This window comes from Chlamydotis macqueenii, chromosome 3 (genome assembly GCF_036417535.1).
Source record: "Chlamydotis macqueenii isolate bChlMac1 chromosome 3, bChlMac1.mat, whole genome shotgun sequence".
NCBI lineage: Eukaryota > Metazoa > Chordata > Aves > Otidiformes > Otididae > Chlamydotis > Chlamydotis macqueenii.
This window is the reverse complement of record NC_141558.1, coordinates 8,320,484-8,347,444: the sequence shown is the minus strand read 5'-3', so window position 1 is coordinate 8,347,444 and position 26,961 is coordinate 8,320,484. Positions and strand designations below refer to the sequence as shown.

Here is a 26,961-nt window from a genome sequence, read left to right as displayed (position 1 = left end):
AAGGTCAGGCTGGTCGGAGCTCTGAGCAGCCTGGTCTAGTTGAAAATGTCCTTGCCTATGGCAGGGTGATTGGAACCAGATGATCTTCAAAGGTCTCTTCCAACAAAAGCCATTCTAGGATTCCCTGGCAATTAATATGGGTGGGGCAGATCCCACTCTCTGTACTAAGACTGAGGGTCCAACTCTCAGGTGGTTTGTGCTGGTAGGGGTTCTTTGCCAGCTATAGCCTTTCTGTAGCTGCTTAGATGGGTTCGGAGAAGACCACTTCGGTGTCAGTTTGTGGTTGCACTGATTGTAGGGCTGCTGCTGCATTTGTTGCAGATTCAGCCTGAAATTTCTGGCTGTGGCTGCCTCTGTGCTGCCGCTCGCTTCCAGCGAGCCTCCCTCGTGCTCTCTGCTGGGTAGAAGCTTGACACTGCGTTTTAAACAAAAATATCCGTTTCCAGTGCTTCTGTTTTTAATGCAACTGGAAAGAGTGTATGCATGAATAGTTTCTCTGGCTTATGCCTCTGTCTGCGGTGTAAATTAACATCTGTGTTTTGTCTTAAAAAAACCCAACAAAACGTTACCACATTATGTTGTTACATGCCGGTATAACAGCCTAATAGCACCACTGCATCCAGCTCTTCCCCTCTCTCTACTTATTGCGGGAAACACTATCAGTTTAACTAATGAGGAAGCCAAATACAGTAATTTGCAAATATTTTTATTTTGGCAGTCTGATGTCTCCACAATATATGGGCCTGTCTCTCCCAGGCCTTTGGTTCCAGGAGATGATACAGTAGTTATTTCCATTTCCCTTCCTTACCACAGAGTCTAAAAAGCAACATCTCTTAAAATGAAAGTGTAGAACATAACGTCTGGAGAAATATTTGATCTGATTTGCCTTAAAAATAGGCATTTGTGGGGAAGGATATGCTAGAAGATGTTTGGATGATAGGAGCTAATGGTGCTTTTATTTATAGGTTGCATCACTAAGTGTATGAGCACATCAGCTCATCCTTTCATTTGAGGTGTTACGGAAGTGTTTCTGTCCCTGATTGAATTTTGGGCTTGCGAGGGGACTGTGGCTTGGCCAGGAACCCCACAGACAATGGTAAAAGAGGCAGCGATGACCCAGTCCTACTGAATCTGAGTCCTGTTCCCTACCGAGCTGTTTGGAAACAAGACACAACTTCCTGAGTATGCGGAGGAGCGTGACTTTGCAGCACCGTGGGCATTTGTTGATCCTGACGAAGTCCAAGTGATAATTCTGGCTGTTACTGAGGCCGAGTAACATCATTGTCTGGCCTCTAGCAGCTCACAGCGCGGGTCGCTTGCTTGCAGCACGTCCAAGGGAATTAAGCTTGGAAGAGAGCCGTTAAAGACGCTGTTCCCTGCAAGCTGAGAGGGCATGTCTGGGTGGTCTGCCTTGCTGACATGTGTTGCCTTGTTATGGTGCGATGACTTGATCAAGAATCTAAGTGTTCAGCAAAATTAAGGTGGTTTTTTTTTTTTTTTTATACTGCAAGACTAATAATATTTTTATATAAGAGGTGTGAAACTGGTGGCGGTTGTGGGTTTTCATTCCTTTCTGGGTATTTCAGTTTCAGCAGTTGTGCAGAACGAAAGGTATTTATTTAGTTGATACAGAAATGTATTCTTGGTCTGTATTTTGAAAAATCTCTTTCCTGATACATAATTCAGTTACTGCCTCAAAGGCAGAAAGAGCTTTAAGTGTACTGTTGTTTACTTCTGTCGAAGCAGAGTTTTACCTGCTGACCTGTGAAGGACTGACTCTTAAGATAAAGTTAGTTTTGCTTACATGAAATGCTGTTAAACTTAGATAAATCTGAACAGAATGAACCCATATGTTACAAACTCCAAGTGAAGTGCAGAAAATGTAGCATAAGCACATGTTTAAGCTGCAAAATAAAAATTAAAAGCCCTTGCTAAAATTACTTAGCCTATAACTCAGAAACCTGGTGCTGAAGTTGTTTAGAAGAAAAAAAAAAAAAAAAAAGACTGGCTTTAGGTTCTAGAAAGTAGGAAACAAACATTACCTGAACTCTGCTGTCAGAACAGTGACTGTAAAAAGGTGACGTCTTGCTCAGCAGGGCTGTTACTGGCTGGGTAAGGGTCTGGTTTCCTTATTTTCTTTTCTTCTTTAAACCTAGGAGGCTGCAGAACACATTCTTTGTTAATTCAGGCCATTTTGTGCCTTAAAGGGTTCTCCCTCAAGAAGCAAAGAAAATAACAAAAATAAATCCAGCCATCCAATTAAATATTAGAATTTTGGAAACTTAGGTGTAGCAATTAAAGAGCCCTTACTTTTATTTTTTTCCGCCTATTCTAAAGAAGCCCAAAGCACATTGCAAACTACAAGTGGAGGTCATACAACACAACCCAGTCCCTGTGGTCATTAGCCAGAAAACTGAAATACAGATGTCTCTGGGGCAAAACAAAGTAGTTTTTAAGTAGGACACAACTTCGGGACAAGGAAACGATGTCATCGAGCTGAGCTGAGGTTTTCAAGGTAACTAAAGAAGCTGAGCCCTTGGGTTGTGATTTTAAGGGTCTGCAGACAGCTAGCAAAGGGAACACAGCCTGAAATATCTATTTATTGTTGCATTTACCTCTGTTCTCAATGCTCCTTTCTTGCTGTCTCCCCTTCAATACACAGAGTTTAGTTTGTAGCATCCCATTTTGAAGTTGTTATTTAAATTTTCTGTTGTTCTTCCATTAAAATGTCACGGGAGCGTTGAAGGACTTTGCCTTTTTTTCCACCTGCTTCCATCTCCATTATTTTGACTGGCTTTTTAGAGCAGGCAATGCCAGTTGTGCGTTGCAGATAGAGCTGTGACAGTGGTTGGTCCCAAATGATTTTTAATGTGAAAATAATAAGCGTGGACTGCTAACTGCAATCTAAATACCCTTAGAAGAACAGGAGGCTGTTCCTCTCCGGTCATGTCTGCCACTTCTCAATTCAACCTCTCCTACTCATCTGTAAGGTTATCAGGGAGGTCCCGCAAATCTTGGCATTAATGTGATAATTTAACTTTGTCCAGATGTTTGTGGTTTAGGTTTCTTGTTGTGGCTGCTGAGAGTGATCCTGCTGGGTCTGTGAACACCACGTCTGTCTGACATGGGGTCTGAGTGGAAACGTAGGTAATAAATGTACGGTGAGCCTGGTGGGTTGCTGTGTGCAGTCTTTTCCTCTAGGATTGGGTTTTGTGTATAAGTATATTACAGCAAAATCACTGGAGCTTGTAAGGTCTCTCATTCTTTGACAGTGTTTTACATGAGCATTATTTTAGGGCTGGTAACCTTCTGCTGATCTCTTTCTGATTCAATAATGCTAATTTAAATTCTATTTATATTGATACATATGATGAGAAGAGGGCAGCTTCTCACCAGAAGTACAAGTTGAAATGAGTACGTTACACTGAAGAGAGTCATGGGTTACTTTTTTTAAAGAGATTTTGAGATAGCTCTTTCAAAGACAGACTCTTTGTAATTTAATGTCTGGATTTTTATTCCTTTTTGGAAATGGGGAAGTGTTCTTTCCTCCAGCTATTTTCAGTGAGCCAGTTCCTAGAATTTTATAGAGAAAGGATAATATTTAGGTCACATGAAGTAGGCTGTTGGAGGCTTACTTCAAATATACTGTAAGTAGCAACACTTATGAAAGAAGGAAAATAGTCACCTCTCAGTATTAAACATCAAGTAGCTCAGCTAAGCTATTAATTAAAACTATATGAGAGCAATGTAGTGCCACATTCGGCTGTGTGAGTGAACCAATAAGACTTTCTATCAAAGAGGAGGAGTAACCATCCAAGAAAAGTAAATGCAGGAAAATTAAAGCTAGAATTTTTTTTTAATGGAATAAACTAGAGAGGAAAAATAATAGTTCCTTTGTCCATCAGAAGAGGCTCTGTGTCTCTTCAGTGGACAACCAAAATCTCTGGGACTCGGGAGCTGGGAAGTGCTGCATGTGCCATCCAGGTATTCCCACATGGGATTGCTGAGAGAACTGCAGGGGTAAATAAAAACTCAAGACCTGTGGACATAACCTTTCGGAATGTAATATTTTTTTTTCCTATAGCTGAAATTTTCTTTGAAAGCCTGGGAATGGCTTGACAGAAATTGGTAAGAATTAATAAGTAACTTTTTAAATTGTTTACACTGAAGTCGTGCAATATCAAATGAGAACATTAAAAACTGGCCCAGCTGAGGGTTTAGTTGAGTACAGAGAGTCCCACGGTGGCACTTGGTCAAATTAAGAAGCTAATCTCTTCTCTGTCACAAGCTATCAAATGTTACACTTTGGCTCACGAGTAAGTGCCTGTTAGCAGTCTGGAGCTGCTGGTGTCACTTTTCAGGGGCCTTCTTTCTTCAACTGGCGTAGTCTCAGCGCCTTGGAGGCTAAGTCGGGCCAGAAGAAGCACTCGCAGGGCTGCGTTGCCCTGTCTTCCCCAAAAAGGGGGCTGCCTGAGCTCCTGGATGTCTCTGAGGCCACCGGTGTGGAGGGGCCTAGGTGGTGTACCGCAGCCATGCAGTGGAGAAGGTGTCCCTGAAAGGATGGCTGCACGAGAGGCTTTCCTTGAGCAGTTTTGCCTGGATCCAGCCCTAAGTACGCTCATGAGGAAGAGTGGACAGTTGCAGGGGATTAGGCCACCACCCCAGCTTTCAGACCACTCAAAAATAGCATGTGGATGTACCATTCTGCGTCCTGTTTCACACCTTTGGTTTGCCTCTGGCAGTTGTAGGCAACAGATAAAAGCAAGGATGGAGTGCTTGTGATGTTCCCAATGGATGATCACTGGAGAAATGTGATGTGAGAGGTGGGAAGCAGAGGGTTTTTCCTCTTGTTTCTTTCCGTATGATCATCATTTTACACTAGTGTTGTGACATCAGGGTCGTTGAGACAGTATTGGGTCTGTACTCCTGCTGCTCTTTCATTCAGAGGGGCAGAAGGAGAAAGGTTTGGTACCCTACGGCTTGTCTTCATCTTGCCTCTCTTCAGGCACCTGTGGTTCAGCACGGAGCTCCCTGGACAACCTCCGCAGTTGGCATGTGGCTTGGGCACGTGGAGTGGGTGAAGCAAACTTGAAGTCCTTTGAAAAGCAATTAAATTTGCCTGTCACTTGCTATTCAAATGCATCCAAGTGGTACGTTGATGGATTGATTTTGGACTGAAGTTCTGTTTTGTAGAAGTTGCTGAGCTGTGGTGGGGGGGTTTTTTGTTGTTGATTGGGTTGCTTTTTTTTTTTTATACCTGTTAAGAGTGCTATAAAGTAAGAGCTTATGGGACTGAAGAAGGAATGAGTTGTAGCATAGCCCCAGTAAAGCAGGTGGGTGGGGAACTAAAACAAAATCCTCCCTGCCCTGAGGCGATGTAATTGGGAAAAGAATGCAGTAGAAACAAGAATGTGTGAAAATCAAGCTGTGGTGTTGCAGGGTGAGTGCCTAGTTGTGGTTTACCTTTCTGTTGCCGCACACCAAACGCTGGTGGGATTGTAATGGCTCTTGGTTCAATGTATGCAAACCAGATTGTATGAAGCAATGATTTAAAACAACAACAGTCTTTCATTGAACAAATATTATAAAATCTAAATTGTCTGGAAGAAGTAGTTTATCTTCGCATCCTGACAGCATTCAGCAGCTGAAATATATAAATGCGCTCAACTCCAGCTTTTGAGCCTACATTTAATGAGATGCTCGGAGGGAAATCTTTGGACAGGCTTATATAAATTGTAGAAATGGGCTACTGTAGATAACTATTTTTTTTTTTTTTCAACTTTTGATCCATTTTTATAAGTAATCATTTTATCAGACAACACTTGAGTCTGTTCTTTACCTGTCCTTTTTGAAAAGAATTTTCAACAGTAACAAATAATCATAGGCTGGAAATGGAGTCCTGTCACTGCTGCTGAATAAGAACTGATGAACGTCGAGCGGTGTGTGAGCTTCCAGACTCCGCTTGGGTGCAGGATGCACCTACCTGCAGTTCAGCCCCAGGCTTCCAGTTTGTAACTATGGCACAGGATGAACGGAGGAAAAAAAAAGGGTGTAGAATCACAGAATGGTTAGGGTTGGAAGGGACCTTCAAAGGTCATCTAGTCCAACCCCCCTGCGAGGAGCAGCAACATGTCCAACCAAATCAGGTTGCTCAGAGCCTCATCCAGCCTGGCCTTGAACATTTCCAGGGATGGGGCATCCACCACCTCTCTGGGCAACCTGGGACAGTGTTCTACAACTCATATTGTAAAAAATTTTTTCCTAATATCTAATCTAAATCTACCTCCCCCTATTTTGAAACTGTGTAGTGTGGGTTAAAGCAACAACAGTGTTTTGCTGCTAATCTCTTACCCTAAAAACGATGTTTAACCAATATCTGAAAGGTGTGAGAGCTCACACTTCCTTACAACTGACTTTCTTCTAACAAGGCACTCTCATTTCACTGAGCAATCTGCCCTTCTCATTCCCGCTTGGTATAGCTCAGTGATGAGAGATGTTATCTGATCTCGGCATTTTCCATTTAGTTAGGAAATGGCCCAGGATGTTTTCAAAAAGACATTCTTACAGGAATATGAAAACAAAACTATGTTTGGGCAAAGATGTCCTGGTAAGAAGTAGAGCAGCCCTTGGGAACGCTGAGGGTTGCATCAGATCTTAGAAGAAAGTTGTTAAACTTGATCTGGTATCTGCTCACTAATTACTAACAGAAATTTCTGGAAGGAAAGAAATGCCCTTTGTGTTTTTCCTGTTCTTGACAGCTTTACCTTAGTCTAAAAAGTGTATGCTCTTGGTTTCTCCTCCAGTGTGAACGTGAGCTGTAGATACTGAGCTATACATACTTGAAGCTCCAGGTATGTCTTCCTGATCTGAATCTAATTCTGGGTTATCTATGCCTGCTTCTTTCCTGTGCCATCAAGGCCAACAGTTTTTGATGTCATCTGGTCTCACTTATTTGCCAAATAATGGTCACTTTTCAAATACCACAGGATTATTTTTTTCAGACTTTTCTGCATTTTTCTCCAGTGGCTTAACTACCTGCGTAGATGTTGGTGAATGTTTTTGGCCTCGTCAATTGACAGATTTGAAATATTTTCAACTTTTTCTGGGAAACCTCAGTTTTGTTGACTCTTTTTGTTTATTCACAGACTTCACTTATTTTGATACTTGGCTTGTCCCAGAGGGTTTGTTTTGAATGTATTAAAATGTCCAGCTGCAGTTTTAGATTTTGTTTTCATTGACAAACAGTAAGCTGGAAATAATTTTCAAGTCATTTCTCCTCCTTGTCCTGTGACCAGATCATGCCAGCATGTGTCCTGCTGCTGTTCATCTCTTGACAATTTGGGTGAATTGTGTCTCTGTAGTCTTCTCCTTTCTTACAAAATGTTTGACTTGGGACTGTTGAGCCTTGGGTTTTACAGACAATTAATATTAAAAAGAAAAGTATTCAAAATGCAAATTTTAAAAGAAGCTTCAGGTGAATAGCTTATGCAGGATGAGATTCCCTCCCCTGCACGCTTCAGTCTTTACCTGTAGATTGACTGAGTTACTACCTGGAGAAGATACATTTATCAGCAATCTGCACTCTTCTGATCAGAATTACAGAATGGTTTGAGTTGGAAAGGGCCTTCAAAGATCTAGTCCAACCCTCTGCCATGGACAGGGACACCTTCCACTAGACCAGGTCGTTCAAAGCCCTGTCCAGCCTGGTCTTGAACACTTCTAGGAATGGGGCATCCACAGCTTCGCTGGGAAACCTGTTTCAGTGCCTTACTCAAGGCATTGCTGATTGCAGTAGTGAGTGATTATTAACACGTTTAGGGGTGAGGTCTGTAGTAACGGTGCCTTTGTAGTGGGAGGAGATGCTGAGTTTGTGTGGTTGGGGTTCTTGTCTGGTTTTTGTTTGGTTTGGTTTGTTTTGGCACTGGTAACTGTTATGAGACCACTTCTTTAGTTTAACGGTATGGGATTCAGACTGGATGTAAGGAAGAAATTTTTTATGATGAGAGTGGTAGAACACTGGCACAGGTTGCCCAGAGAGATGGTGGATGCCCCATCCCTGGAAACATTCAAGGCCGGGTTGGATGAGGCTCTGAGCAACCTGATCTGGTTGGAGATGTCCCTGCTTCTTGCCGGGGGGTTGGACTGGATGGCCTTTAAAGGTTCCTTCCAATCCAAACCATTCTGTGATTCTATGGTGATGTTTGACTTTTGTTGCATGTTAAAATACTGAAGGAGGTTTCTGTGAGGGCGTCATGGGGGGAGTTTATCATTTCCCCTGTGGTTGAGAAGAGGCTGGGAGAGCATTTTCCCTTTGATAGGCTGTTGTTAGACTTTGAGCTGGAAGACTGGGTTAACTACAGGTTTGCTGATGCCTTTTTCCATGCCGTTACTGGCACTGACGGTAAAGATGATGCTGGAGGAAAGTTGTTTACTGTTGGAAGGAGCATAATGGCTCTTAAGTCATCTTTATCTGATATTTTGAGTATAATTTAATTTTGATGCTTTTCCTCTGTGTGCTCTTCCAGGTCTAGAAGAATTTGGGGATTTTTTTTATCAGTCATCTCTTTATCCCAGAGTTTCAACATTTTCTCCGAGTTAGTTTTCACTGGCAGCTTTCCCCTAAGCTGCTGTTATTGTATCTTTCGTGCCATTGTCTGTGGTGTGAAATGTTAAGCAGCTTAGCCATGACTTTAATTTCTCTCTTAAAGCTGGTGTTTTTAAATAGAGTTGGCCCGCTTAGCAGCTCTCCAAAGTTTGCGGATCTCTTACCATTGCACTCTTTTAGTGCAGGTTTTTGCTGCGTAGGTGATAGCAGCTTTCTGGGTCAGGCTCCTGATTTTGGAAGGCCTTTTATTCTAGCTTCTTTCAAAATCTACCTGTTTAGTATTATTAACTGCGTAATTCTTGTTTTCAGACTGTTTTTTCTTTGTATTTTATTCCTAATGTCAGCTGCTTATTTCTCTGAAGCTGTGTGGGAGAAGTTAAATTCATTGTATCATCTTTCCAAAGAGAATATCCCCGGCCTCTTGATTTCTACACCTCCGAAATTGCCTTCCATTGTGGGAAGCGGTTGATGTATAGCTTGTAACATGTCAATTTTGAATTGTGTTGGATACATATCTTACAGTCCATAAAATCTTTTATTGGTATTGATCTGAGATTGCCACTGTAATCGTGTTTAATCCTCCAGTGTGAATTTTTCTTGGTGGTACTTTCTCCTTTTTAAAGTTTGGTTTTTTTGTTCTTGCTTTGCATGAAAAGTGATCAGATCAGATGTCAGATGCACTACACACTTTAATATCCTGGATAAGTTGAGCTACGCTTTCATTCCAGGAGACAGGTTTTTAATCTGATCTATGGGCAGATATCTTACTAGAGGAATGAATATTCTACCAAAAAGAAACCCCAGAGCAATTCTGTCAGTCTCTTGCCAGCCCGACTCTTTTTATTATTGTTATTTATTTATTTCCAAGCATGCTTACCGATTTCCTTCTCTCTGGTTGTTGTCAGGACTCTCCAGCGTAAGCAGATGCTGTGGCTGAGGATGCTGTCACAGTTCGTGGCGAGCTGCGAGTTCAGCAGCATGGCTGTCTGTGGCTGTGCCCTGTCCTGTAATTGTCATTTTCCTAGATCACATTTGAAATGCAGCTTGCAGAAATGGGCTGTTAATTGGCTCCCAGTCCTTCAGCAGTTTTTCAGCATTAGAAATCCTAATTTAATGTTGCTCTTTCTGCAGGGAGGGAAAACCATTTTTCCATCTTAGTTCATCGTGTCTGTGATGAATTCTTATATTTAGTTCTGTCTTTTAACCCACTCCTCAACAGCAACATAAGCTGTGGATTTTAAGAACACGCTCATTTGTTTTCTCTGGCTTTTGACCTTGCTGATTTCTAGTACCCCAGAGAGCTATAATTGTACCCGGTAGAGAAGCATTCATTTTAGAAATTGCTGTTGCATTTGAGTATGTTACTGCCACTCCTCCATGCCGTCCCCAGCTGCCTGGTGCTGTGCTATTGGTAAAACGGGAGATGGGAACGCTCCAGTATCTGGTTTTGTCAGTTGGCCCAGTCAGCTTAGCCTGAGAAATCATGGAAGAGGATTTCCCTAACCGAGGCAAGGAGAGGCTCACAAAGTGTCACGGAGTTGAAACCATTATGTGGCAGGTAACGGTTATGAGCAGCAGACCACAGTAGCCGTCTTCAGCTGGTGATGATATATCCATGGGCAGAGAGTACACAGTATCCAGATAATTTAAAGGCCAGATGGAAGGCAAGGGAGAGAAACTAATTGCTTGTGCAGTTCATAGAATCATAGAATGGTTTGAGTTGGAAGGGACCTTCAAAGGTCATCCAGTCCAACCCCCCTGCAAGGAGCAGGGACATCTCCAACCAGATCAGGTTGCTCAGAGCCTCATCCAACCTGGCCTTGAACGTTTCCAGGGATGGGGCATCCACCACCTCTCTGGGCAACCTGGGACAGTATTCCACCACCCTCACTGTAAAAAATTTTTTGCTTATGTCCACTCTGAATCTACTTCACTCTACTTTAAAACCATTACCCTTGGGTACCTTACTTGGTTACTTCTGCTTGCTTGTCAAGTCCACAGTTCACTGCTGAGGATAACTGAGAAACCAGTGAATCTGTAACACAGCAAATGACTTGCTTTTCATGAGATCCTTACTCTTCTTGACCTACCTGTCTTGGCTTGGCCTATACTGGGGAAAGTTGCAACTCTTGGTGTAGCTCGCAAGGTTGCCACGAACACCACCATTTAGTGGACATGGTGGTGTTAGGTTGATGGTTGGACTTGATGACCTTGGAGGTCTTTTCCAATCTTAAAGATTCTGTGATGTTCTCAGCTCTCTTCTGGTGTGTCGACATGCAGATCCTAAGGAAGAGACCACTGACACAGATGATGCTAAATTCTAAATTATGTCTGTATTTGGAGATGGATGCCTTCCTGTTCCTGATTGTGCTGAGTCCATTTACATGGATAATGTGTACTTCTGAGAGTTGCAAAGATTATAAAATTGTTATACTTAATTTTTTTTTTTTTTAGATCCAGTTTGTGTGCATGGCAGGAAAATACCCCTTTCTATTGCAGTAGTGAATTTTGTCTCTGTAGGAGTCCAGAATTATTCTTGACTTGTTGTCATGTAGTATGATATGCTGGCCTGTGATCTTCAGTCCTCTGCCACATGTAGGGTTCGTGGCCCTCATCCTATGTCTGTAACTATATATTAAACTATACATGTGTAGCTATATATTAAAAAAATAAATTAATTAACTGTGTCTTCTGAATTCAATGTGTTTTTTACTTGAAGGTCATCTTCATTTGTGACATGGAATTACAGTGAAAAAATGTGCAGGCATGCGTCTCCAGCTTTCCTTGGGATGTTGGACGGTGTTACATATTACTGCGACCGCGCCTAATCACGGATGGAGACTGTGCTGCGAGGGATAATCTCTTGTTGTTTCGTTACATTGAGTGCTTTTTCTTTTCTTCTGCTGTTTTTTAATGAGTCACTTTCTGAAGTAGGCTAAGCCTAGTTGTCCTTTCATCAAATCCCAGTTGGTGATCGCTATTAGCAACAAGATAACACGTTTTCACAAGCTTGCACCTGTTTTTTTAAAAAAAAAAAAAAGAGTGTGTGCTGCTTGGCACGTAAGCTTTGTCTCTTAGATTATAAGGGTTCAGTTTGAATAGCTGATTCATGTTCTGCGCTTAGGTACCCAGTGCTTCGGCTCTGTGAGAGGCTGTAATGTATTTCGTTGGGCTTGCGTTTCGCTGAATTCAGTAACTTGGAGAAGTTCTAAGTGCAGAATTTTCACCTCTGTTAAACAGTAGTGATTTACAGTTGTAACGAATGGAAGGCAGAAGCTGAGTTGCTGCTGTAGAGATGAGGATTTTTTTGGTGAGAAATAAAGCTTGCTTGCTAGAGGATCTCTGCAGCCTTAATCAGTTAACTGTTTGATTAGAACCTGAGTTATTAAATCAGCTGCGTGGATATCTGTGAGGCGCTTACTGAGCCCTTCCCAGCAGCTCTTCTGCAGACAAAAAAAGGACTGTTTAGGCTGAATCAAACGTTCCTTACAATCAACATTCCTCACAATCAATGAAAAGGCTGTTTTGTTTGTGAACTTTGGAGCAGGTCCAGCAGCACTAGAAATGCTGAGGTGATTTAACAGCTCGGCATGTGTTCTCCTTGTTCCCTACCAGCCACCCCACCACTTGGTTTGGACTATCTTAATTTTACTGACAGAAACCATCTTGCCTTTATGTGAGATTCTTGTCTGTGGTAGCATCTCCATGAGCTTCTAAGATGCCAGCAAGGCAGAGTTTTAGAGAGGACTGTAATATTACAGATGATGTAGGGAAGAAAATAAAACAGAATGGTTTTCTGGCACATGACCCCTGAAATTTCAACGTCATATGCAGAAAACTTAAATCTGCAGTGTTTACTTATCTGACTCTGTGCTTGATCTTCCCATTGACAATACGTAGCATCTCTGTGTTCCAGCACTGTTCCAAGTAAACATGTTTTTAGGAAGCAGACTGTATCTGTTCTGACTGAAGAATAGACAAGAGGAGTTGTACTATGTCAGTTCAGGTTAAGTTGTTCTTAGCTATCTCTTTAGGGGAAAAAAAAACAAACCACCCAAACCAAAATAATAAATCAGATGGAGAGCATTGTTTTTTCCTGTCTCTCTCTGGTAGGCAACATCTTTCCAACAGAAATACCTGTGTTAAACTATGGATGGACTATATAGCAAAACTAACACAAACTTCAGTATTTTCCAACCATTCCCTGTCATGTGTGTGTGCCGAATGTCACTCCTCTATAGATATTCCTGGAATTTCATTGTGAGACGAGCAAAACTATATTCCCATACAGCAAAGTCCTTGGTGTTGGGATTTCAGTGACACGAGTGGGAGCAAGGAACTCTGGATCCATGTTCATTTGCAGCCTTCAGGCAAATATTGCAAGAGACTTTCTAGCACCTGCTGAACTTCCAAGGGGTGGGGAAAGAAGCTTTTATTGGTGAAATAACTTGTGTATTTGTTTCATGTGAAGGTTGACTGGGAATCCTGTCTGGGCATAAGAGGCCATCACCCTGGCAGGTTGGGAGCGTGGTTCCCGGCATGGATGCTGGGGAGATGCCACGTATGCTCCCTCAGGGTAACCAGAGCCCTTGCTCAGCTGTTTGGAGATACCAAGCAAGAAAACAACATTGGTGCTAACTAGTTCCCAAGGGGGTTTGTGCTCAGCCCTCTGTGTCAGGAAGCTGCCTGTTGTAAAACGGTCTCCTCAGTGAGGAGCAGCAAGTCCCCGGGCCATGGGGGCGGCAGACAAGAGCATTGGGGTCGTCAAGTCCTTAGCTAATTAACTCACTTCCTGAACTTGTACGTCTTGCAAGGAGTGGGAATATTTCACAGGAAATAGAGCAACTGATCACAACAAATGTGGGTGCTTGGGTCTGAGGGTTTTTTTTTCCTTCTCCTGATACTGGCTGCATTGCGTTGCCAGTTAAAGCAACACAGGCTGAAGTCACAGAATCATAGAATAGTTATGTTCAGAAGGGATCTATAAAGGCCATCCAGTCCAACCCCCTGCAAGAAGCAGGGACATCTGCAACCAGATCAGGTTGCTCAGAGCCTCATCCAACCCGGCCTTGAATGTTTCCAGGGATGGGGCATGCACTGCCTCTCTGGGCAACTTGTGCCAGTGTTTCCACCACCATGGTCATAAATATTTTTTCCTTATATCCAGTCTGAATCTACCGCTCTCTATTTTAAAACCATTGCTTCTTGTCCTATCGCAACAGGCCCTGCTGAAGAATTTCTCACTGTCTTTTCTGTAGGCCCCCTTTCGGTACTGGAAGGCCGCTATAAGGTCTCCCTGGAGCCTCCTCTTCTCCAGGCTGAGCAGCCCCAACTCTCTCAGCCTGTCCTCACAGGAGAGGTGCTCCAGCCCTCTGATCATTTTCATGGCCTCCTCTGGACTCCCTTTGACAGGTCCACGTCCTTGTGTTGGGGTCTCCAGAGCTAGACACAGTCCCGACTGGATTAGGCCATCCACATTCTTCTTGTTGAAGGTCCTCTCTAGGATCTGTGTATCTGAAGTTGCTTTAAATGCTAAACAGCTTGAATTTTTAATTTTAGATTGATCCTGTATGGCTGCATCTATATTGATAAAGTAAATAGGGCCAGGGCACAGGCTTGAGTGTAAGTGTGCGTTTTAGTGATCTTTGCCCTCTCCTGGGAAGGGTTTTGGCTGAGGGTTTTCCCTGAACCGTGACCGGGTGTGAGCCATGGGCTGGGCTCTGTCTGGAGGCAGAATGGACAGAAAGACATCTCTGGATGAGGGGGGTTTGGGCCCCCAACTACTCTGTGCCAGTGAACTGGCACTGACCTGCTAATGCCATTTACTGGTATAATGTATTTATTAAGATGAAGAGCCTTTCTGATGTTCTGTTTTGGTGTTTTGGATGTCTGAAGCACACCAGCCTGTGAGGGGAAGGGAGATAAAACAAAGAGCAAATTCTGGTAGGGAGAATGCTCCTGGGAAGCCGAAGTGAGGATTTTACCTCCCCGCAGAGAGCCAGATTTTAAGATTGGTTCCTCACTGCAACGCTTTCCGGCCTTACGCCAGACTCCTGCCTGCCTGGCGTCCCTTCTTCTGGGAGCCCTGCTCCTGGCATGCCTCACGGTGCCACATGCCCGGCGGGGAGCGGGGACATCGTGCTACCATATGGCATATTCCTCTGTGGTTCTCACCTTGTGCAGCACCTTCTGCAAATGCTGAATTGTCTTTCATGGTCTAATTTGTGCTTAATAACAGTATTAACTCATTTGCACCGTGTTTTAAAGGTGGTGTATAACTATAGGTCCATGTGATATTTTTTTAACATACTTTTTATGATGCTCATGTTAATTCCTCCTTAATGCACTTGATTTCCAGTCTGAACAGGTTCTCTTATTCTGTCAGGTCTAATGCAGGGGCTTTGGAGGTCCTTTTATAAAATACTGGTGGGTTTTCACACCCTTTTTGGTACTGGATTCATCTCTGACACTTACAGTTCCATGAAATACAGCCTTGAATTGATGAAATTAACTTTTCTTGATCCAAGAGATTAAACATGGCTGTAAATTTTTAAGCAGAACCAGTTGCTGCAATTCCCCATCAAAGAAAATCTTGTGGACTTGAACGAGTAAGACTTAGGGAGAGTGTTCTCCTGGGGAAGCTGATTAGTTAATACTTAAGTAATATCATTTTCATTCCTCTTCCTCCTGCATCTCCAGACCTGAAACAACACAAACGATTCCTAGATCAAAAGAACGCTCGAGGCCCTTTTATCAAACAAATATCACGAACGGTAGGCTCCCACTTTTCACTTGAGTAACGGCACGGGCTTTCACGACTCCTCTAATAAACTTAAAGTAGGTCGTAATACCCACCACTGAGTCCTTAAACTGGTATAAATCTTGGTTTGTGGAGTTTTAATTACAGTGGCTGCTCCCATTAGGTGGTCTTGTCTCATGGCAGGATGCTAGACGGCTCTCTTGCTCTAAGTCATTTGCGTGGACTGCGGGTATGTCTGTCAAACCATAATGAGCAATGAAAGAATGAAGAATGTTAATTTAACTGATGCTGCTTTTGCTGTTAACGTAAGTACCGCCAGCTGCACCTCGTAAACATTGCTGTTTGCTTGCCTGCGTATTGCCATTCAGCGGGACCCAGCGTGATTGATAGAGGCAGAATTAGACTGATGGCTTGCGTGCCGCAACTTTTCTCTAGCGCTACTTGTGTGAATGGCTTTTTGTTGCAAGAGACAGCTCCGAAATTTTAATTGCTTTTCGAACTCGCAAGTGCTGCTCGTGTCAAATGCTGATAATTGGTTTATGACATAGAGGTATTATAAATTAAGGAGAGGTCAGCGGAGATAATGTGCACGTTACCTGCTGGAGGAACGGCGGTTGGGTAGAAGTGACACTTAGGAGATGCTCGCTTTGGCGTGTGGGGGTTCTCGGTGCTCGCACACGGCTTCTTGAACAATGGGCACTAATATGAAAGGACTGTCTGCAACAATAGCGGTGCTCCAAGTCACTTTCTAATTAGAGAAATTACCGAATAGTGCAAAACTCCACGAATGGGTTTTCTTTCCAGGCCATTAAGCCTTCATGTAAACCTTCAAAATAAAGCTGCATACCTCCTTTCACCTGTCAGTTGTGGTGCGCGCTGAGCAAAAGCCCATTTTGTTCCTCTCGTGGGTCGTTAGGAGGGTGATGAACCCCAAGAATTTGACGCACGCCACTCGTGCTCCAGTGCCAGCTCATCCAGAAGGAGCTCTCCCTCCCTTGCTCCACTGATTAAGGTGCTCCTGTACCTCTTAGCAGGAAACTGCTTCTCACTGACATCCTGCCAACATTTTCTTCTTTGCCCTGATGGTTTCTTGAAGTGTTTCTCATCTAGCACAGCTCCCTTCTCACTCTGTCCAGATATACCCAGCTATTTTAGAGGTTATTTTCTGCACATTTTTGTTTTTACTCCAAGTGTATGTCAAGGTTGAATGTGCTAAATCAAAATGACTGCAGTCTTTAGGATTTAAATTATTTAGGGTTTAAAACAAGGAATACTTATTTAAGTAATTGATTTATTTTTTGTTCTGTGTTGCATATAACTTATTTCCATAATGTTCTCCAGTTAGCAATAATTGAAATGTTGTGACTTGCAAGTAAATACCTTAAATTTATACCAGTCTTTGCTAGTCACAATAATATACTCTTATCTCTGCATACTATTAGGTTTTAAAGCTTCATATTCTTTGTTAAATAATAAATATTGTAGGCTTATTAAATTTTTAACAGATTAATTAATTCATGGCAAGCCATACCTCGGATGCTTTTCGGAACACCTAGAATTGGTGAAGCTCCTTGTTATGCGTAAAGATGGGAGAGATGCAGAGCTGGTGGTTGTGTCTCGCAGGACCCGATGGTTACGGCACCGGACCCCAGGCCAGGGTCTGGTCCCTGCTTCTGGGAGGGATGAGAACTGCCCTGCTTCCCGGCTCCTCGTGTGTGTCCTACCTTTAGGCAGTATCTTACGCTGCCTCTTTTTGTGAGGGTTTTTGATGTTTTTTTTTCAGAGTGAAGTAAGGTGGATCCTTGGCAGCATTTGGGTGCTGCTTCGTTTGGTTTCCGGATTGCAGAGCCAGATTGCAGCCTTGCTACTCTGGTAGCGCAGTTCTGGTACATATGAAAATGCAACTCTTGAAAGCTTTCAGGCCAAGTAGAGAAAAAACCCCACAGAAATGGCCTTTAAATTATTAATGCCATGGATGTAAGCTCATAAAGCTTGCCAAAACCGTGTGTTGGATACTAATGTCCTTCTTCGGTCACAACCTGCCCCATCACCTGCGTGTATCCAGGCTTTACAGTTTTTCAGTTTTATTGATTTTGGAGAGAATTGCACATACGCAAACTTCTGGTGTCTGTGTGCTGAGGTGCTGTAATGAGATTTTCCAAAAATGCTTGCATGTACTTCTAGGGACCTGAACTGGTTATTAGACGGCCCCGTGCCTATAAGGTGTAATATTAGGCTGTAATATCTTTCTCTCCCACTTGGTTCTGTTTTTCCAGCCTGTGACTGAGAAATTAACTTTTCTTGGTCTTTCTTTCAATGAATTGGTCCCCCCAGTAACCGCTGGTTCTGTTGAAACAAACAAACAAAAACTGTAATTCTGGCCAGCCGAGCCTGAAAAATCTGACTTCTTGGAAAGGTTACAGAGGAAAAGTAGCCCTTGAGTAGTTGTAAAAGTAATAATGTAGCTATAAACTTGAGCTTGAAATTGTTTAAATTGCATAAACATGCTTGAATTGACCTCAGATGGAAAGGAGGTCTTCCACGGATATTTTTGTATAATTTCAAGGTGTTGTTCTTTAACTCATATCTTGAAGACAATTCACTGATACCATTTAACATTTTCATTAAACCTTAGTCTGTTTAAGCCCTTATATCAAACTTAAGTTTTAATACTTTGATTTTTAAATTAAATTTGAAATTATTATATTTAGTCCCATACTAGTACCATATAACTGAGAAATATTTATTTTGATACAACTTAGTATGAATTTCATTATGCTTTCTAAAGGGAAAAAAGCATTTTACTCTCCTCTAAGAGTATTTCCATTTAGCGGACCTCTAAAACGATTTCATTTATAGCCACTACAGAGAGAAGTACTTCTTCCATAAACCAAAGCATTATTTAATGGGCCTGACAAACAATTCCATTAAAATTCCGTATCATCTTCAAAGCGTGATGTTTCCATTTACTCTCTAGTTCTTTTTGGTTACTTTTTCCCCCCACCCTTGAATATATTGTGAACAAACCGAAGAAAAGACCATGTGGGTGTATTCAGATACTGTTTCCACTGTCATAATGTGTAACTTACACAAAAGACGTGTCCTCCCACTCAGTGTCAATTCCTCATCCTCTTTCCGTTGGCCAACACGAGCTTTGGGTAGATCTGGTGAAGCAAATCTCAGTTCTGCAGTCTGTTCTGCAGCAGCTTTTCCAGTACCGCTTTTCAGTGGTTGCACTGAAGGCGTCTACTGTGGAAGCCTTGTCCTTTGTCATCAAAACAGCTTTGGCATCAAAACCGACTTGGCAAGAAGCGGCAGTGCTTAGTAACGTGTGCTCTTGAAGCAGAAGTGATCTGAAACTTGCACCTCAATACAGTTTGGAGAAGTGAAGAACGAATAAGAGACCAAGTGAGTTTTGGAGAGGTGATAGGCTTCCCAGCAGGTATTTCTTTCATCTAGTTGCAGAAGAGGCTGCTGCTGTATTGAGCACGGTAGTGGTCCATAATCTGGTTGTATTGTTAATCTCCAGATATACACACACACACGTTCTTTTTTTCTTCAAGAGGAAAAGCTGCTTTGCTTTAGAAGGTAGGAAAACCTTGGGGCAGTAAATCTAACAGGGTTTTGTTCACCTGGGTTTATAGGCTGGAGGTGAGGAGATGAATAAGGAGATATGCCAGCTTTCCAGCTCTTCTCTAACGGGTGGGGCAGCTGGGTAAAGGGCAGCATATCCATCCACGTAAAAGACCAAGTGAGATCAAATAGGTGCAACCCCCAGCTTCAGCACCTCTCTCATGAGTTGGTAACACCATTTCTTCTTCTTTCTCTCTAGCACTGGTGTAAGTTTTGCTGTAAACAGATCTACTGTAGCAGAAGTGCTTCAGTGCATTAAGTATTCCATGTTGAAAATTGAATGAGTGGCGGAAAGTAACTTTTTTTGAACAAAAAAAACCCAACGAGTTCTGATCTCATATGAGAAATAACTTAAATCAAGGCAGGCTGCATTAAGCAATCAACAAATAACATTTTTGTTTTCAACAATTCCATTTACCTTGTGCTAATTTTCCATCAGGATTCTAGATAATGTGCTACTAACCATTATTTTCTCACCTAGTTTGCTCAGTAGTGACAGATAATAGATGATCCTATTACAAATAAATTTGACACTGCATCCATGAAAATGTGAAAATTGGAATCTCTCATCATTATTTAAAATGTGTGCTCGCTCACTCAAATGAGGTATAAGAGTCTGCTTTGGAGGTAAAGTAGGCCAGATTGCTGGAAAGGCTGCTTCAGTGTCACCCGGGTTAATGTGGATGTATTATGTATTTATATAGCCTATAGGGGGATAACTTTTTAGCAAATGACTTGGACTGAATGTGCACTTGATCAGGACCCTCATTAATAACCCACGGCCACACAGTTCTCATGGTGAAAAGTTACCCTTGCAATCACCAACATTAATTCTGGGGTTGTCTGTTGTAGTGTGGGAGAAAGGGTCCAAAGAAACAGGTGAGTCGCGTGTTAAGTGCTGAACAGACGTCCGTGTAGACTGAGCTGCGGATAAAGATCCTGCACTCTCCCTGACGTTTTGATTAAAATGGCCGTTTTTTAGTTTTCAGCCACAGTTCTGGAAACTGGAACAATACTGCTTTTCTCTGAAGGTGCTCATGCTACCTGCACCTCAGAGAGGGCCAAGTGCCAAAATGTAACCTCCGTGCATGAGGGATCAAAGATAAATGGACTTTTTCCCGTTGGGTGTTGGGTCATGCCCATGTTACCGTGGGAGTTGCAGTAGTGCAGTCAGGAGTTAGTAATGGGATGATGCACCCAGTGGGATTTGATGCAAAGGAGGGAAGAATTGGTTAAACATGAGACAAGAAGCATTGTTTTTATACTAGTAATTTGATTTCCCCATTTGGTGGGCCATGAGAGACAAACATATTTGAAGTTCTTCGGAGCATGGACACCTTCAGTTGATTTGTCCTGGACTGTTGGAAAATTTCATTATTCTGCACCAGGCCTTGCATATCTCTGTTTCTGAGTTGTTGCAGAAGCCATCCAGCTCAGCAAAACTGCTTTGATGGACCTTTTCCCCAACAGTGTGTGCCTGTAGCATCGTGTTTGGGTTGTGTAGCTTGTGGAAGTGGTCTGGGACCAGTTCTTCACCCGAAGCATTCGCATCTCTCCAGATACTGTCAGAGCATCAACGAAGATGTTAGTAACTTAATGATGTGCAATGACTTGCTGCAATGGCTCATTCAGAGTAGCTGTGTGGAGGCTGTCCACCCAGCTAGTTGGGAGGTGCAGGAGATAACTGGTGGGCCGCATACCAAGCGTACAACTGAAAAGACGTGATTACCGGGAAAATGTGAATCCTCTAGGAAAATGTTTTCCCTCCACTTATCTCGTGTGTAGGCATCTGGACGACTGCAAGCAGTGCTGGCTCTTCTTGGGGAAGGTTGGCTCTTGGGCTACCCACTGCTGAAAGTTTTTCAGCACCATATGTAAAGAGCTTAAACTCTGTGTTTTTATATAACATAATTCTTAAATTAAATCTAGCAGCTCAATTTTAACAGCATGATCTCCTCACGCAATTGAATGAATTCTGTGATGGTCATATGTGCTGAAATCAACAATTTACATCAGGAGAAATTCTTGCTGTGAAAGAATTGCTTCTTTTTCTAATTATTCTCGTGGAATCAAAAGTTTGATTGACTGTAACCTGCTCACCTCCCACACTTCCTCTTCTGTCTTTGCTTGCGTTCTACTCTTTCCTCTAAAGGGGATCTTTTGTAACTGATCTGTTTATTCTGCTGTTTCTTTGGGGATTGACAAATTAAGCTACAGATCTTTTTTTTTAGTGTTGTAATGGAGAGGTGGAGAGAGAAGATTGAGCTCCGTTATGCCAGTATGCTGCTGGCAGTCAGCTTTGGAAATTTGGTTCGTTGCTTTGGAAAAGTGGCCAAGATCTGTGCCTCAAAGGTGTGAGGTTTTGAGTCTTGTCATTCTACTATTAATTTGGGATATAATAAATGGGACAGCTGATAAAGGATTGAGTAAGAGAAATATAATTAATGCAAATCAATTTGAGCTTGTAGAAAATAGATACTGTCAGACTAACCTGTTATCTATTGACTGTTTTTAATGGGATTGCAAGTTTGGTATTTATGGCTTTTACAAGGCATTTGACTTGGTGACACCACCTTGGTTAAACTAAAACAAAATAATTCGATGTGGCTTGTGTGAGAGATGGGTATTGAGCTTGCCCAGCTTCAGCCAGTTACAATTTTGTGTCCTACTCTAAACTACTTTAGTTCTAGACTCCCTCTGAAGTTAGAGAGGAGGAGAGAGGGCTGTTGGTGCTCCACGCCTGAGTTGACAGAGGAACATGAGCTTGTAGGACAAAGCTGTTGTGTTGCCTGTGTCGGCAATCTTTGTGCACGGCCATAGGAGAGCTTCGGAGGCTGTGCTAACTCTGGGTCTGACCGTACTGCAGGCACTCCCAGAATATTGTGTTCGTGTCTGCACTTCGAGGACACTGATGAGACAGGGAGAGATGGTAGAAGAGTGATGATGGTGGCTGAGGGGTGGCAAGACGTGCCTTTAAGCCACTGGGATTTCGTGCCCTAATTCATTACCCTAATCCAAGAGAATGAAAGAATTGATTGGCTTTTCTATAGGGGAAACTTTAAGAAGGGAAGAATCTTCAGTCTGTTGAACAAAATTATAGCAAGACTTGTTGTCTAGACATGAAAGCCAAGAAGATTCATAATAGAAAAAAAAATAGATTTTGACAGCAGGAATAATTAATCACTTAAACCTTTCACCAACACCCCCAAGGCATCACTAGAAATTTGGTAATCATGACAAGTTTTTTATTTTTTTCCTTCCTGAACAAGGCAAGAAATTGAGTCCTGTGCCTTATAATATGCAGGAGAATTGGAGTAAGGTCAAAAAGGGACCACCAGGATTGTCTAGTCAGTAAATAGTGCGTTGGTCCCAGTGAAGAGAATAGGGGTTTCCCCTGCCATCATCAACTTGTCAGTCCAAAATGACTCGGAGCAAATGGAGACTGCATTTGGGGAATCAGAGGTGACTTATGTCAATCCCTCTATACCCAAAGGGTAACTCCTCTAGAGAGGAGTAGACACACATAGCTTTGAAAACGTTTTTGGGATGCAGTACGATGCTGGCCATACCGAGCTGTAGCCGTGTTATCACCTTGGCTGTGTTTTTGCCTCTCGCACTACTTTGTACCTAAATATTGCATAAGAGTGTTACCTTCTCTTGGGGTATGGCAGTGTTAGTTCACATTGTAAGGGGAACGGATGCTTTTGCCCTTTCGAGCACAGGCTGTTCTTTCTGAGCTAGTGATACTGTGCTCTCCCTTCCCATTTTGCAGCATCAGACCCAACAGAATGAGCTTTTAGGTTTTTCCCCTCATCCCTGCTGTCTCTGGTATCTTGTGAACCGGGTGTGGTTCCAGTTCTCCACGCAGTTTCTCTTTGTGTTGTTCAGGGCTTCATGTGAGATGAGGACAGACACAGACAACTCTTAAGAGCCAGGTACTTCGCCCCTGCCCTGGCTCTTTTGCAGCAGCCCGTTCCTGTCCTGCTGCTCTCCAGCTGCCTGACAGCGTTCCTCCCACACTACGAAAGCCACAATGTGGCTGTCTTCACATCATGTGCAGTTGGCTGTTACCTGACTCCACCATAGTCCCTCAGAGTCTTGCTAGAAGAGTAGGACTTTCTATTTAAAAACCATCTGCAAATGGCAAACCAATAAGTTGGTTTTGTTTCTACTTTTTCTGTTGACTCTTTTGATGAAAATGTGGAAAAGACCTTAAACCGCGGAACGTCTGTTTGTGATGTCAAGGAAATTGAGGTCTTTTCAACCTCAGATGGTCCAGCTGCTTCGGTGAAGCAGTGGAGTTGGGAGGATATGTTAGCCAAGCTGTCCTAAAGCTGTTCAGCCTTTTAATCCCAATGCCTTCAAACCATTTCAGCAGAAGGTATCTTTGGTCTCTGCTTCAACCGAAAAATAAAAGACTGTTCAACACATGTAATTGCCTATTACCTTCATCGAATCTCCAGCAAAGCTAGTGGACTTCAATGAGTTGTGAAGAAGCTGGCTCCACTTTAAGGAAATCTGCCTCTCTTACTAGACTGTATGTCTTTGTTTTCAAAGAAACCTCACTATTCAGGTGAACAATTTTTGAACTGAACATTGCAGAACCATTAGAACTCGGCATCCATTTGAATAAGCAGGCTTTTCAGCATCTCTTTTTGCATGTGAATATTTTGCATATCTCTTTTGAACTCCACACATCCCAGTAGCTTTCCTCAAGCTTTTCCTGGGAAATAAAAATTAAATAATCTTAAAATGAGTAAGAAATTCCTGTTTGCATCATCACACTCATCTGTTTGAGTCTTCCTACAGAGTGCTGCAGAAATTAATGTTGTCTGGATAATGCAATTCTATGTTTTACGTGATTTAGGGGAAGGATAGTGAAATACTTTGAGGATGGGCTCCTAAAGCATCTGTCTACATTTTTCTCCTGGAGTTTTGTTCAGTTGGGTGGGTTTGTATGCTTTAACATCATTTGGAGCATCAACTAAAGGCCGTTTGAAGAAAAAGATGAGACTTGGTGGACTGCTAATGCTGGATGTCTGATCATCTAGGTCTGTAAGCTCATTACTAACCTGTGATCTCTGTACATCTTGTGGTATTTTAAAAGTATTTTTTGAAAAAAAGGAGTGCCTGTAAATTATCTTGGCAGACTTTGTCATAATTGCTCATTGCATTTGAGTTTGCAAAAATAGCTTTGTTTATGATCTGGTATTTCTAATGGCATATTTCACTGTTTCCATTTAAACTTTGAAGTGACATCTTTGTTTTTCCCTTTTAAAGAGCAGCATAATCCAGATGCCTGTCGAAAGTGTTGTTGATGTAGCATTTTATGAGTAATCCTTCTGTTTGAGTTTTTTGTTTTGTCAGAAATGTTTGCCAAGCTCTTACAAAGCTCCCCGTGAATATTATTGATGTACACTTCCTTTTAAAGAAGTGATTATCCGTGCAGGAATACAAACTGAACAATCGGTTCTGAACCACAAACGTTTTCTCAGAAGCTACGTAACGTCATAGGAGGAGTTAATTCGTTGGTGTGATGGAACAGAGAGGTACTGAGGTAAAATTATTGTCCCTTTCCCCATCTTAACTCTTTGAATTACATTTGAGTTTGGGGGAGTCTTTCCGAAGCGTTACACCAAATAACCTCAGGGTTACTGTCAGTCGGTCTAAATCTTTGATGAAGCCTGCTTTCAGAGAGATGAATGTGATTGCGAGAAACATGGAGTACAACGAACCAAGTAGTCTTAGGAATCCAGCAATTATCGTTTCAAACCCAGAGCTGTTAGCCAGTACATCCAGTGATGCTCCCATTTGTTGCTGTTAAAAGATTTATATAAATAACTTGCACTGTAGTCATTTGCGGGCATCCTCCTCTCCGGTTGTCTTTCTCGGGTGATCCCTTACTCTCAGTGGCTGTGGCTTAAATTCTTTTGGACCTTGATGAGGGACTGGCAGAGTTGCTGGGCTTTTCCCAAGCCTTTCAGAATCCTTTTGGCTTGTAAATGCTCTGGGGTCTGCAGACCTTGCAGCGTTTTAGCCTGCAAATTAGTACTTGGCTGGTTGTCACTTGGGGAAAAGAGGTATTTGTACGTTCTGTAATAAATAATAGATTAGGGTCAACATACACGTTCAGCGTTCTGCGGGCATCGTGGTGCAGAGCAGTCACTCTGGTGGGGCTGTGAAAATGGATGCATCCTTCAGTTCCAGCCCTGTGTTTTTTCTGTCCTAGCCTGCAACTCTTGTTTGCAGCTTAGCCCAGCTTCAGAGCCTGCGTAGCTTCTCGTGGGATCCATAATTACTCCTTTTTCAGATGGCTTGCTTGGTTTCTGGCGACGTTAGGACAACAGGTCACACCAGGGGTTATAGATATTTTCCTTGTAGAGCTGGAACGGTCCCAGTCTAAACACACTAAAGATAACTGGGACGGCACAGCGGTGGTCCGTCCCCTGCGCAGCACTGGGTGCCTCAGTCTGTGCTTGACTCCCGAGGCCGTACGGCTTCCCGGTTGTGCTAAGCTCGGCTGTTTGCAGGGTGGCTGACTTTGATTTGCCAGATACGCTGCGTATAAGTGCCGTTTTACTGCTTATGAAACAACTACTTAGCCTGCCTAGAAAGTGTTATACCTTATATTTGAGTCTTGGTTTGTTGTTTTTTTTTTTTTTCCTTCTGATTTACTTTCCTTCACCTTGTTTATTTGCAGGAAAGTGTGCTCCAGCTGTGCCTCCGAGTGCTTCGTTCCCTTTCTTTATCCCCTGCCCTGCTGCAGTACCTGACATGGGGAGGTTATGTTTGCAGTGCAGAGCGACTTGTAAAAGGGCATTTTTAAAGCACTCTCTGCTTTACAGTTGATTTATAGCTTGTCTGCACAGGCAGGCTTCTGTAGAATACTTTTGCATTAAACTTTTTTCTGATTAATTGACCGACAGTAGCTGTCTCCATGTCCTTGGCTTGCTTTCCAGAGACATTTTTCCAACTGAGCGAGATGATGTGGACGAGCGCGGTGCATCGTGTTGTCGCTGAGGTCCATCTCTGGCACCTCTGCTGCAGGCTGTGGGGTGAGCTCTGCTTTGGGGGAGCTCTGGGACAGTCCCTGAAGGACTTCTGGGCTGCCCTCTGCTTTCCAGGAGTTCACACAACGCAGAAGAACAAACAAAAGTGATTCCCTACCCAGAGACCAATGTGACAGCTTTAGTCTATTTTCTTTACTCTTTTTCTCCCTTCCCAAAGAAGTACCACTGCTTCTGCAAGGAGAATATTATCCTCGATCCCTTAATTTCGCCAGTCACTGCTCAAACCCTTGGCTTTATTCTAGAGTTGTTGCCTTCCACTCTGCTGTTCCCTGCACTTCTAAAGCTGTTCCGCTCGCTCCTGGCAGGTGTGGTTGTAGAGCAGTAGATGAGTCAATTGGCAATCCTATCCTACTTTCCTCCTGGTTTTCCTAGTTCTGTGAATGCTGCACAAAGGAAGGCAGATGTCCTGGTGACTGATCCCACTTGCCCTGGGGAGCGCTGGTTTTCCAGGCTTCCTCTCATTGTGGTACAGAATTGTCGAACGTTGCTGCCCGTTCCTCACCTTGCTTTAGACTGGGAGGATGCTGTTTAGATCTGCATATGCTTGTCTCACCCTGTGCAGCTCCTGATTGATGAGCTGCTCCCTGTATTGCCCTGGGACACTTCATCTGTAACAGGGAAGCTCTGAAACAGTGTCTTGCTGCGTAAGGAAAGTATGGGTTTGCTGTGACATAATATGAAATCATTCTCTCCCTCATCCTTCCTTGTCCTTTGGTAACCTTTTCTCTAATTTACTACTTCAAACTGAAGCATGATGAGCTTTGTTAGCTGCTTGTGCTGTCACCGTAGCTCATTATTTGCTGGTGCAGGGGCAACTCTACTTTGTCAAACCCAGAACTGCTGAAGTTTTGGGAAGTCCAGTTGATAGACCTGCTTTCCCCAGAAGATCCAGA

General features: G+C 42.8%; 1 protein-coding gene across 5 annotated transcripts in view; it reads left to right on the top strand.

Annotated features, from left to right (window-relative positions):
* The window catches only part of KLHL29 (kelch like family member 29), a 401,554-nt gene that overhangs the window by 35,607 nt on the left and 338,986 nt on the right, over nucleotides 1-26,961 (top strand). For 2 of the 5 annotated variants that reach the window (XM_086744246.1, XM_086744241.1), the window contains exon 1: nucleotides 5,055-5,150. The exons of the other annotated variants lie outside the window; for them this stretch is intronic. In XM_086744246.1, coding sequence (XP_086600372.1) covers nucleotides 5,138-5,150 — 13 coding nt within the window. In that variant the 5' untranslated portion in view covers nucleotides 5,055-5,137. Of the gene's footprint in view, nucleotides 1-5,054; nucleotides 5,151-26,961 lie in introns of those variants that run through there. 5 annotated transcript variants of the gene reach the window in all.